Consider the following 13,135-nt stretch of genomic DNA (forward strand, 5'->3'; position numbering starts at 1 on the left):
GTGAAGAAGTATTTTGTTCTTTTTGTCCTGAACACTGTGCCCAATCAATTTTGTTGGATGACCCTGAGTTCTAGTATTATGAAAGAGGAATGAAAAGAAATTGCTCTTTAGTTATCACCCCCCCACACACCCCAAAAGAGCTCCAAATGAGTTAACCGTTACTTCTGGAAAAGTACTCCCAATCTTTTTGGTCATTTTTGGTTGAACTCTTCTGCACTTTTCCCAGTACTGTTTTTGAGAATTGGTGATGAGAATTGTATACTGTATTCCAAATGGAATACAGTATGAAAGGAGAGAGGTGCGTATATAAGATTAGAAAATCAAAGATCCGGGAGTGGGGGTGGGGAGGTTGTAGGATTTTGTTACTGCACCACTGTAGAATACAGATGTTGGTAGTGTTTGAACCTGGATCCTATTTTGCTTTGTTGTGGCCGGAAAAGAGGCAGATTTGTTAAACCACTACAGTATTGTATTTTTGGCCAAACTAACATTTGTACAGCAAAACAAATGGCTTACAGAGGTTGTGGCATCTTTTTTTCTGGATGTTTTAAAAGAGAAACTAGATGAATATCTGTCATAGACAGTGATGCTTGAGTCACAGAATCATAGAGTTGGAAGGGGCCTTACAGGCCATCTAGTCCAACCCCCTGCTCAATACAGGATCAGCCTAGAGCATCCCTGACAAGTGCTTGTCCAGCCTCTGCTTAAAGAATGCCAGTGAGGGGGAGCTCACCCCCTCCCTAGGTAGCTGATTCCACTGTCAAACAACTCTTACAGTAAAAAAATTTTTTCCTAATATCCAGCCAGTACCTTTCCACCCACAATTTAAACCCATTATTGTGAATCCTGTCCTCTGCTGCCAACAGGAACAGCTCCCTGCCCTGCTCTAAGTGACAGCCCTTCAAAAACATAAAGAGAACAATCATGTCCCCCCCTCTCAACCTCCTCTAGACAAAAACATTTCCAGCTCCCTCAGCCTTTCCTTGCAGGGCTTCGTCTCCAGGCCCCAGATCATCCTTGTTGCTCTCCTCTGCACCTGCTCCATTCTGCCCACATCCTTTCGAACACCTGCTGGCTCATCTTGTTCCCTACACACCAGCTGCAAGCAGGGAGCTGACGCTGCAACAGGCTGTTCAGCTGCCCACAAAGGGCCCGTCCCTGTTGGTCTAGCCATTTGGCACATGGAACATGGTACTGTATGATGCTGCTGTGCACTGTGCCGTATAATACTGCTGGTGAGTAGTGGCCTGAGGAATGGGGGGTTGTCCACTTCGGCGGCACCCACGCCTCTTCCCCACAGACCCCATACTACAGCCAGAGAGGAGGCAGATGTGCGTGGGTTGCCACCACCCAGCAGGACTCCTGTGCCTCCCCCTCCCCCACAGCTGCACGACAGGCCTCCTGTGACTCTCCTGTAGAACTCAGCTGCCCCCTCACATACTTCTCACTACTGCCTCTGGAGAGACAGGGAAATATGAAGCTTGGCTCGCAGGCGGTTGTGGCAGTCAAGCGTGATATGCTCACCTGCCAAACCGGCCCATGGCAAGATTCCCAGCAACCCTAGTGTAACTGATGGTGTTGGAGATAATATGTTTTGCTGGCATTCAAAGGGATGGACCCTTGGGCTGTAATGAGATACCTTGGTGTTTCTTCGCAGAGAGAACAAGCCAGGAAATCCTCAACCTTTCATAATTGCTCCCCATTCCTCCCCCTCTCATATGTGGCTTGATGACTAAAAACATCTTTGCTTGGAATAAACTGCAGTTAATTGTGATGTCAGAATCAGATGAAATGGCAAACTGTGCTTTATCCTTTTGCCTACAAACCAAGTCTGTAATGCACAGTTCAGTCCTGGTTTAGAATTCTGGTTTGTAGGCAAGAGAACAAGCCACAGTTGTTGTTCGGCCTCATTTACACATGAAGCTGCCTTATACTGAAGCAGACCCTTGGTCCATCAAGGTCAGTATTGTCTGCTCAGACGGGCAGTGGCTCTCCAGGGTCTCAGGCAGAGGTCTTTCACATCAGCTTCTGGCCTAGTCCCTTTAACTGAAGATGCTATGGATTGAACCTGGGACCTTCTGCGTGCCAAGCAGATGCTCTACCACTGAGCCATAGCCCCTCCTCATTTAGACATCACAACAAACTGTTTATTCCAAATCCAGCAATCCTCAGTCTCCATGACACGTAAAAAGGGAGGAGGGAAAGGAGTCCGTTATCCAAGGTCTTCCTAACTTTCTCTCATCATGAATAAACCAAGATATGCTTGTATGTTTGATGTCTGAATACAGCTTTGGAGATGCCTCCCAGTTCTGTGGATTTGGAGCTCTGCCCTCTAGCATAATTCAAACATGAGTAAAGTGTGAAAGTACATAAAAAGTCCCCTTGAACTGAAGGGCTATGGTGGATCAGTCTTCAAATGCTCATTGTGCAGCAGATCTGAGTCCTTGCCTCGCTTCGCTAGCGAAATGGAATATGCAGTGAGCTTTGGAAGGATTTTGTTTATCTATAAAGGGTTTTGCAGTGCATGCCCTGAGATTTATGGTGAGGATTTTTTCAGCTGAAGAATTCTGATATAGAAAGCTGTTTACTAAAAGTGAGCAGTGTGTTATCACCACACCACACCACTTAGTATCTTAATATGCATCACGCTTTGTTTGCACCAAGTTAAAAGTAATGAAAGACCTGCATCATTTTTTAATTGCCTGATGGCAACCTTAACATTTGGAAGAATGTGGTCTCCAGAGTTGGCGATTCTTGGGCCTTGAAACTGGGTCATGTGGGGCCTCAGTTTTCTTGTAATTATCGTGAAAAACAACAGTTTATCACTTCCTATCAAGGAGGAAATTGCTGTAAGCGAATCTTGGCAGATTTGCTTAATATTTACCATATTCATGTAACACGTTGGCTCAGTTTAGTCATGATATCAAACCATGCAAACAAACCTGAAGGGGTGGGATCCTTGTTCTCGCACACTTCTTCCTTTCCTCTTGTATGGCTAGATAATTAGGTATTTGTGCATTTGTGCATTTGTTGTTCATTGGCATGTCTTCAGTGCATTCCTGCACAGAAGACACTTGATGAACAACAGTTACAGGTAAGTGCGACACAGTTTTGCGCCCAGATTGGCAAACTGTGGTTTCTGCTTTTCACGCAAACTAGGACTCCAAAGCACTTGGTATTCTCACTTAGTAGTCATCATTCGCTGGTTTGGATGTAACTTAATGCAAAAGCAGAAATCTCTAATTAGCTGAGGAGGGTAGCGGGTGAGTCCAAGGATCTCCCAGTCTCATTCAGAGGGCAACCAATATCGGATTGCCACTCCCTGAACCGAGACACTGTGAGATCGCGGTTACTGGGTTGACGTTGCAGGACTAAGCAGCCTACAATATATATATTCTTGATCACCACTCCTTGTGGCCTGCTCGGAGCTAAAATGCTTTCTGTTTAAATTGCATGTGTTATGAAAGTTCTGTTTTATAATTTCCCCCCTCACAGGTTTCAGTCATTGTGTTTCTTATTACAGGCCTACCGTACCTCAGAAATGCAGCTTAACAAGGCATCGTCTGTCTCCCTGCCTCTTTTTCTCCTGAGACAGATCTTTATTTCATATTAATATTAGGCACAGATTACCAGAATGGAATTTGTAATAGTTAGGGTTGCTAACCTCTAGATAGTAGATGGAGATCTCCTGCTATTACAGCTGATCTCCAGCCGATAGAGATCAGTTCCCCTGGAGAAAATGGCCACTTTGGCAATTGGACTCTATGGCATTGAAGTCCCTCCCCTCCCCAAACCCCACCCTCCTCAGGCTGCACCCCAAAAACCTCCCGCCAGTGGCAAAGAGGGACCTGGGAACCCTAATAATAGTGGCAACAGAGCTAACTTCTCTGCATATGTTTCTCCAGTTCTAGAGAATGGTTTTGTTGCTGCTTTTTCCCCTGTATGAAAACCAAAAACTGAGTTTGAGGGGAAAGGAGTGTGCCTGCCGTAATGTGATATGGGGTAATAAAATTATGGTGAGACCCCCCCACACACACACACCCATTACAAAATAATATGTAGCTTTGAAGTTCATTCTTGTTCCTTCCCAATAGGGTTGCCAACCTCCAAGTACTAGCTAGAGATCTCCTGCTATTACAACTGATCTCCAGCCGACAGAGATCAGTTCACCTGGAGAAAATGGCCACTTTGGCAATTGGACTCTATGGCATTGAAGTCCCTCCCCTCTCCAAACCCCACCCTCCTCAGGCTCCGCCCCAAAAACCTCCCGCCGGTGGCAAAAAGGGACCTGGCAACCCTACTTCCCAAAGAAGAGTTTCATGAGCTCGGAAGCTTCCACGTCACTTTTTAAATATTGCTGCTGAGTTGGTCCTAATAAAAGCATTGTTTGAGTTTCCCTGTGAGGATTTTTTCTTCTGTGCTAGTCTAGTACAGCTATTTTGTTCTTGCTTTAACTTGAGTGTATCCAGACTGTTTTTTTTTAAATTGCTGAGACACCTGGTGTCTGGCTTTCAGCAGACTCCAGAAGTCGGTCCTGCAGAAACGGCCACAGCTAGAGATAGCATGTGGGTGGCGTGAAGTTGCGCTCAGTAGATTTCCATGGGATGACTCAGAGTGTAGCTTTTGTTTGTACGCTGGTGTGACTGAGCATTTTAAAAAAATGTTTTGTTGCTGCTGTTGTTTTTTGTCTTTTATTGATTCTTTTGATTTTTGTCTGTGTTTTATTGTTGTGTTTACTTTTAGACTTTTCAAAGCTATCTCCAACAGCAGGGATGCAGGATGTGCATACTTTAAAATTACTGAATAAATATTTTGAATTGGTTAGAAATTTTTTATTCAGGCCAGATTGGTTAGTAATGGTGGTCTTCTCCCCCCACCCCATCAATGGCCGTTCCTTGCAGCTTGTCTTGCATTCATGAGCCATTTCTTCTACAGGAGGTAGGGTTGCCAGGTTCCTCTTGGCCACCGGCGGAAGGTTTCTGGGGCAGAGCCTGTGGAGGGCGGGGTTTGGGGAGGAGAGGGACTTCAATGCCATAGTGTCCAATGGCTAAAGCAGCCATTTTCTCCAGGAGAACTGATCTCTATTGGCTGGAGATCAGTTGTAATAGCAGGAGATTTCCAGCTAGAACCTGGAGGTTGGCAACCTCAACAGGAAGGCACCTACAGAAGAACATTTATTTTCTCCATGTACATGCTAAGCTATGCATTGTGTAGGTTGATCAGTAATGGCAGAGCAGGCTCCTACCAGTAGGCAAAGGGTTGTACTAGATGGCTTCTGAGGTCTCTTCCAAGACTTATTATTCAATTGGATTCCCAACCTCCAGGTGAGGCCTGGAGATTTCCTAGAACTACAGCTAATGTTCAGGCTCCAGAGATTAGTTCCCCCAAATCTTCACCCCCAAATCTCCAGGAATTTCCCAGTCTGGAGCTTGCAACCCTATTATTAGAAACTCCCATCAGAAAATTAAACTGCTGTTCTCTGTTGGGTTGATGAGAGAACTCTGTAGGTTTCTCTTGAGAAACAATCTGGATTTACCAAAATGCTTTCCCAGATATGTACTGCATGTCTAGTTTGTTATTTTGGGGCTCGTTTAGTTTCACCAGGCCTTGGTATGTGCTGATAACATTGTGCATACCAGAATCCAGAATTCATTGCTGTGGCATAGATTAGACCCTTCCCCTTGTCTCACCTGAAAGCTACTTGAACACCCTTACAAGATATTATAGTGACCTCAGTGATTACGGTTGCCAACTTCCAGGTACCAGCTGGAGATCTCCTGCTATTACAACTGATTTCCAGCCGATAGAGATCAGCTCACCTGGAGAAAATGGCCACTTTGGCAATTGGACTCGATGGCATTGAAGTCCCCCCCTTCCCCAAACCGCTCCCTCCTCATGCTCCACCCCAAAAACCTCTTGCCGATGGCGAAGAGGGACATGGCAACCCTATCTCTGATGGGTTTGGCCCTGTAAACTGCCCCCAAATCCTGTATCCCCCCATAACTCCTGACACTAATTTTCAAGCCTCAACCAGTGCAAGTTTTTTCTTGTGATCCTTAGACTGTTGTCCCTGTATGGGAGAAAGTAACATGCACTGAATCATCAAGCCTGCCCAACTTTCCTCTTCGTCATTTCCTCTTTTCCAGCATGGTGTAGTGGTTAAGAGCGGTGGACTCTGATCTGGAGAACTGGGTTTGATTCCCCACTCCTCTACATGAGTGGCGGACGCCAATCTGGTGAACCGGGTTGGTTTCCCCACTCCTCCACATGAAGCCTGCTGGGAGACATTGGGCTAGTCACAGCTCTCTTAGAGCTCTTTCAGCCCACCTACCTCACAGGGCGTCTGTTGTGGGTAGGGGAAGGGAAGGGTGATTGTAAGCCGGTTTGATTCTCCCTTGAGTGGTAGAGAAAGTCGGCATATAAAAACCAACTCTTCTTCTCCTTCTTCTTAATCTTAAGATGTGCAATATCAGACAGGGGAGGCTAAGTGTAGCCAAAGGGCTAAATAAGTAATGATCCTTGGCCAAGGGCCTGTGAAGAAGCTGTTTTGTAATGGTGCGGTGCTGAGAGGTTACTTTGAAACAAGCCTCCAGGCAATGAGGCAAGTGGGCTTGGGAGGAAGCTTATTTACTGCTGAAAGTTAATATGTGCCTTCTGTCGTTTTCTTTTGCATTCAGTGCTGAAAAGGGCCACAATAAAGAAGAGCAAAAATGACCTTATCCACGCTGAAGAGGGAGAGGACCACTTCACAGATGTTTGCTCTGTTGGTAAGTTGGAGGTCTAGGAAATGTTTGACTGTCTCTTGAAGCTAGTAACTAGACCCAGTGTAAGGCTAAGTATTGTTTTTGTTTTTTTGTTTTTAACTCTTTTGCATTTTAGCCTGCCCTTATTCCAAAGAGATTACGGCAGTATGCATAGTTTTTCCTTTTCCTTTTTTTTTTTTGTCCTCTCAATGGCCCTGTATGGTTAGATCAGGCTGAGTGAGCGTGATTGACCTAGTGAGCTTCGTGGCATTCAGTCTGGCTCTCCTAGGCTGACTGGCTGGCTGTGCAGTCCCATGAGATTCAAGGGAGGAGATGGAACCACAAGCCCGGGGGTCAAATTAGATGTAACATTGGGCGATATGTGAGCAAACCTCCCATTTTGTAAAGAGAAAATGCCTGTCGTGCCATGCAGATTTGGTCACACAAAGGGATGTGTTCAGTGCCTGTGTGTTTCCCCTGCAGTGAGTAAAAGCTCCAAAGAGACTGCTGGATTTGGGAAAACAAAGCTAGGTGGCGGTAATGGTGGCCGGAGTGGTGTAGTGGTTGAGTGGCAGACGCTAATCTGGAGAACTGGGTTTGATTCCCTGCTCCTCCACATGAAGCCAACTAAGTGACCTTGGGCCAGTCACGGTCCTCTTAGAACTCTTTCAGCCCCACCTACCTCACAAGGTGTCTGTTGTGGGGGGAGGAAGGGAAGGAGATGGTAAGCCACTTTGAGACTCCTTAAGGTAGAGAAAAGCAGGGTATAAAAACCAAGTCTTCTTCTTCATGTTCATCTTCACTTCTTCTTCTTCTTCCTCCTCCTCCTCCTCTATATCATCTCTCCAGAGCAAAATCAGGAGGCTACTGTAGCTGTTTACTCTTCAAAAATGCAGGAATTCCTTTTGTTTAGTGTGACCATAAATCTCTTATGTGAGCAGTAAAATTCAGTGCTGGATTTGGCGCCTGGTGCTATTTCTGTACTCCAGCCTGTAGGGAAAATGAGAACAAGGCGCTCTCATGCATTTTTCAAGCCTTTCTTTCACAACTATAGGGTCTGGGATCTCTGACCATGATGCAAGTCAAAGTGAAGCGCTGTTAGGTCCCACTGATTTCAGTGGGAGAAAGATGAGCATTGTTAAACCTTTCTCATTTAAATCAATGGGATTTAAAAGGCTCTTCACTTTTGCCGGATCATGTTCTTGCGATTAGATTTTGTGTGAACAGGAAAGCCAGTAATTGTGGTGTGGATTCTACGCAGTCTTGCTTTTGGAATATGGAATTTAAAATGCTGAGGGTGTGTGTGTTTCTTTCATAGCATTTTCTTACTGATAATTTCTCAGTTGTGGTTATGAAGATCACAGAAAACTTCCAGAATAATTACAAGTTGCCATGAAAATGTGGCTGACCAGTGGGGGAAGCCTCTTGCTGACCATTGAACTACTCCTGTTGTTTGTTAATCCCCTTAAAATTGTCTACAAAAACCTCATAATCACTTTTCAAAGCTGTATCGCAAATAAATGGAATTTGCTTCATTTTTTTTAAAGCAGAAGCTTGAGAAAAGCATATGGATTTTGCCTGTTATTACAAAGGAGACAAAGGGCCTGTAGCATCTGTACAATCTTATGTGATTGTATGTGCAGAGTAACACATGGAGCTGCTCCAGTAGAGTCAGTTAAGTCCTCACCTTCCCACACTAAGCTACCGCTGACATGACCCCAAGCATGTCCATTTCAAGGGCAAGCTTTTCTGTATCTCTATTACTGGCAGAAAATAGTGAAGACTTGAAACGGCTCCTGATGAAGGTTAAAATAGAAAGTGCCAAAGCAGGATTACAGCTGAACATCAAGAAAACAAAAATAATTACTACCAGGGAATTATACAACTTTAAGATTGATGATGAAGAAATTGAAATTGTTAATGATTTTCTATTCCTTGGCTCTATCATCAACCAAAGGGAGACTGCAATCCAGAAATCAGAAGGTGATTGAGACTGGAAAGGGCAACCATGAAAGAGCTAGAAAAGATTCTTAAGTGTGTTGTTGGTGACCAGGATTCATGCCATAGTATTCCCCATTAGTATGTATGGGTGTGAAAGTTGGACAGTGAAGACAGCTGACAGGAAAAAAGTGGATTCCTCTGAAACATGGTGTTGGAGGACAGTTTTACAAATACCATGGATCTCCAAAAAGAAAAATAAGTGGGTTCTAGATCAAATCAAGCCTGAACTCTCCCTCGAAACTAAAATGACTAAACTGAGGCTTTGTACTTTGGTCACACTGTGAACAGAAAAGAGTCACTGGAAAAGACAATAATACTAGGAAAAGGTGAGGGCAGCAGGAAAAGAGAAAGACCCAACATGGAATGGATTGACTCAATCAAGGGAGTCATGGCCCTCCGTTTGCAAGACCTGAGCAAGGCTGTCAACAATCAGATATTTTGGAGGTCATTAATTCATAGGATCGCCATAAGTCAGAAGTGACTTGAGGGCACTTAACACACACACACACAGAGTATGATGAGGAACACAGAGTCTGGTGACCCGAACATTGTTATTTTATTCCAAATGAATGGACATCTGTTTTTGATTGCTCATGGCAATGGCAAACCTAGAATCAATTGAAGAGATTGACACTTAAAGCACCTGTCCGTGCTGGTGACTGACTGAGATTCCCTAACTGGAAGCGGCCTTGCAACATGAACAGTTACTCCAGTCTAAGCCCATTCATTTTAGTGAGCTTAGATTGGAGTAACTTTCCTTAGGAATGGACTGTAATTCTCAGCAGGTTAATTAACTTCAAGAGTCTTTGTGAATTGAGTTGCAAAAATCCCAAGTATCAATACAAGGGAGATCTGGTCTGTGAGGAAAGGCAGCATGGTATAGCCTGATCTCATCATATCTTGGAAGCTAAGCAGGGTCAGCCCTGGTTAGTATTTGGATGGGAGACCACCAGGTTTGCTATGCAGAGGAAGGCACTGGGAAACCACCTCTGTAAGTCTCTTCCCTTGAAAACCCCATAAGGGGGTCACCATAAGTTGGCTGCGCCTTGATGGCACTTTGCACACACACACACACACATTGATGCTACTTATAATTTCATAGATGTCTACCATTACCTTTACAATCTATTTTTTTTCCTACACTGTTTAGCCCAGGATGGATGTAATTCATTCAGTTGAGTTTTTGTAGAGAATCTAGAAGACATTACCAAGTCACTGCATCCCAGTATTTTCTCTGTAGTCTTATCATCGTTTTTCAGTATTATGTTTTTGGGGATTAAAAAACAAAACAAAACTTAAAACACAACTGTAAACTTCGCCTATCGATAGTGGACTGACAAAGCACCGCTGAGGCTCTCCAAGGCTGTTGTCCTTGTAAATTTGCCTCCTTTCCTCTATGATGTTTCTCTTTTTCAGCGTAATTATTACCTTTTGACCTGGAGTGGTAATAATCCTGAATTGATCCTTAATCACTTCATGTTTGGGAGGGGAGTTTTAATGTACATATTACTTTTTAAAAAAATTTTGTGTGACTATAATTTCATAAGTGCATAATTATAATTATCCAAAGAAGAGATTTAATGAGCAACCACTTGGGCAGGAAATTAGTAATTAACAGCTACCCTCCCCAAATAAGAAGTGATTAAAGACTGATGCAGAATGCTATGTGGCCATTGCAAATGCAATATTTAACTCAGTTGAAAAGCAGAGTGGCTGTGAAACACCAAAGTAGGAAGGAGGAAAATTTAAAGAGGTTGTAGAAAGAAGTGGGACGTTGGTGTGATGGGACTCAATTCAAAGAGGAAAAAAAAACCCTATAGTACAAGGGTTGACAAACTCCAGATTGGGAGGGGCCGTGGCTCAGTGGTAGAGCATCTTCTTGGCATGCAGAACGTCCCAGGTTCAGTCCCTGGCATCTCCAGTTAAAGGGACTAGGCAAGCAGGTGATGCGAAAGACCTCAGCCTGAGACCCTGGAGAGCCGCTGCCGGTCTGAATAGACAATACTGACTTTGTTGGGCCAAAGGTCTGATTCAGTATAAGGCAGCTTCATGTGATGGTGGCTGGAGATCTCCTGGGATTACAGTTGATCTCCAGATGAACAAGGTAAGTTCCTCTGGAGAAAATGGCTGCTTTGGAAGGCGGACTCTATGGAATTATACCCCGCTGAGGTCACTCCCCAAACCTTGCCCTCCTCAGGCTCCCCCAAAATATCCAAGAATTTCCCAACCCAAAGTTGGCAACCCTGTATAGTGAAGAAGAGGCAGAGTTGTTTTTTTATATGCTGACATTCTCTACCACATAAGGCAAACTCAAACCAGCTTACAATCACCTTCCCTTCCCCTCCCACAACAGACGCCCTGTGAGGTAGGTAGCCAGCCAGACGGGGCTGAGAGAGCTGTGACTAGCCCAAGGTCATCCAGCTGGCTTCATGTGTAGGAGTAGGGAAACCAACCTGGCTCACCAGTTTAGCCTCTGCCGCTCATGTGGAGGCGAGGGGAATCAAACCCGGTTCTCCAGATCAGAGTCCACCGCTCCAAACCACCGCTCTTAACCACTACACCATGCTGGCTCTCAGTGCAGAATAAACCAGTGACATATTTTTTCCTAAGCTAAAAAATCATGAACAATCCAGCTTTTCTCGGTAGGATGAGGCTCCAAATCCTTTACTATTTTATCCCCTCTTTTCTATATTCTTTCTAGCTCCAAGATGCTCTGATTCAAGAAGGGGCAACTAGGCTTGTATACCGTTTTATCAGTGTAGCTGCGTAACAGGTATATATGACAGGGTAACAATACTTCATTTCCCACCTCTTTTCTAATTACTGGAAATAATAAGAACATAAGAATATAAGAACATAAGAAAAACCATGCTGGATCAGACCAAGTCCCATCAAGTCCAGCAGTCTGTTCAAACAGTGGCTAACCAGGGGCCTCTAGGAAGCCCACAAACAATAATAAGACTTTAAGCCCTTCTGATGTTGTGGGAGCATCATCTGTTTGACGCTTCATTGAGTTCATGTAGAATATGTTTTTTCCTGACTTAACAGGTTTGAACAGGAATATGTCTTTGGATTTTGTTTCCCTAAGCAATGACCTTGCCTTCTACCCCTCCAATGTCCAGGGTCACCGTTTGCCCGGGCCAGCTTGAAGAGTGCTAAGAACGAAAGCTCCTCCTACTTCCGCAGGAAAGAGAAGATGTTCCGCTTCTTCATCCGGCGCATGGTGAAAGCACAAAGCTTCTATTGGATTGTCCTGTGTGTTGTTGCCCTCAACACACTGTGTGTTGCCAGTGTCCACTATGACCAGCCAGAAGGGCTCACCACAGCATTGTGTAAGTGGCCGGGGGGCGGGGGAGCTTGGGCATTCTTTTGTCTTGCATTGTTGGCCTTGTCTCAGGCTGGGGGGATTTGGAGAAGAGTAATGGAGTCAGCTTGCTGAATTTTTCATCAAGAGCTTTCAGATTCGAGTTGCAACCGTCTTATTATGCACAGCCCTTTCCTGTAGTTTCGGTGTATCTTGCACTTTTGTGCAAATCCTACATTTATTTGTTACATTTATAAGCTACTTTCTAGCTAGATCGGCTCTCAAAGTGGCTTATAATTCATATCCATAACAGTATACAATGCAAATAATGGTTTAAAGTAAAGTTGTCGGGTTGCCAGGTCCCCTCTTCTCCGGCGGGAGGTTTTTGGGGCTGAGGTGGGGGAAAGATCGCACGCACACAGTTGCACTGACGTGATCATGTCACTTCCGATTTACACCTGGAAGTGCCGCATCGCAAGAGGCCTTTCGCCACTCAAAAGGCCCCTTGTGATGCCGCGCTTCTGGGTGTAAACCGGAAGTGATGTGGTACAGCAGGCAGGTGCGCATGCACGCGTTGCCCGCCGACCCTCAGCTGGTCGTCGGGCAGCCAGGGGGGTGTCAGTCTCAGGCGTCTGCCTCTAGCATCCCTCAAGCATACTCATCCAGACAGGTAGATCTGAAGCAGTAAAACTTTATTAGGAACTAAAAGGCAAATAAAAGAACTAACTGCACGCAGGCAGGCAAGGTTAGCAATAGAGACCCCTAAGATGTTACTTGCTTAAAAACACTAGTACAGGCGAATAGGATAAACATTGCTAGGCAACAGTGAGATAAGCGGTTCTCATGAGTTCTCAGGAGTGGAGACAAAACATGCCGCAGCTGTGAGAGTCGGCACAAATGAAAGTGTACACAGGAACTTCAAAACCCTGGGAACCAAGGACTTGACCTGTGGCCAGAACTTGGCCTGAACTCATGTCAAGAGCCTGTCAGGATCTGTCATTCATCACAGGGGGTTTGCCCGCCACCACCTGGTACCTGGAGACCCTATAAAGTTGCTATTGAAAGAATATTGAAAGAACTTTCAGAA

General features: G+C 44.8%; 1 protein-coding gene across 1 annotated transcript in view; it reads left to right on the forward strand.

Moving 5' to 3' along the window:
* CACNA1B (calcium voltage-gated channel subunit alpha1 B) overlaps window positions 1–13,135 on the forward strand; it is a 414,377-nt gene that overhangs the window by 210,537 nt on the left and 190,705 nt on the right. Inside the window, exons 9-10 of the mRNA XM_056861029.1 lie at window positions 6,678–6,767; window positions 11,867–12,076. Coding sequence (XP_056717007.1) covers window positions 6,678–6,767; window positions 11,867–12,076 — 300 coding nt within the window. The remainder of the gene's footprint in view (window positions 1–6,677; window positions 6,768–11,866; window positions 12,077–13,135) is intronic.

Source organism: Euleptes europaea, chromosome 14, assembly GCF_029931775.1.
Source record: "Euleptes europaea isolate rEulEur1 chromosome 14, rEulEur1.hap1, whole genome shotgun sequence".
Lineage (NCBI taxonomy): Eukaryota > Metazoa > Chordata > Lepidosauria > Squamata > Sphaerodactylidae > Euleptes > Euleptes europaea.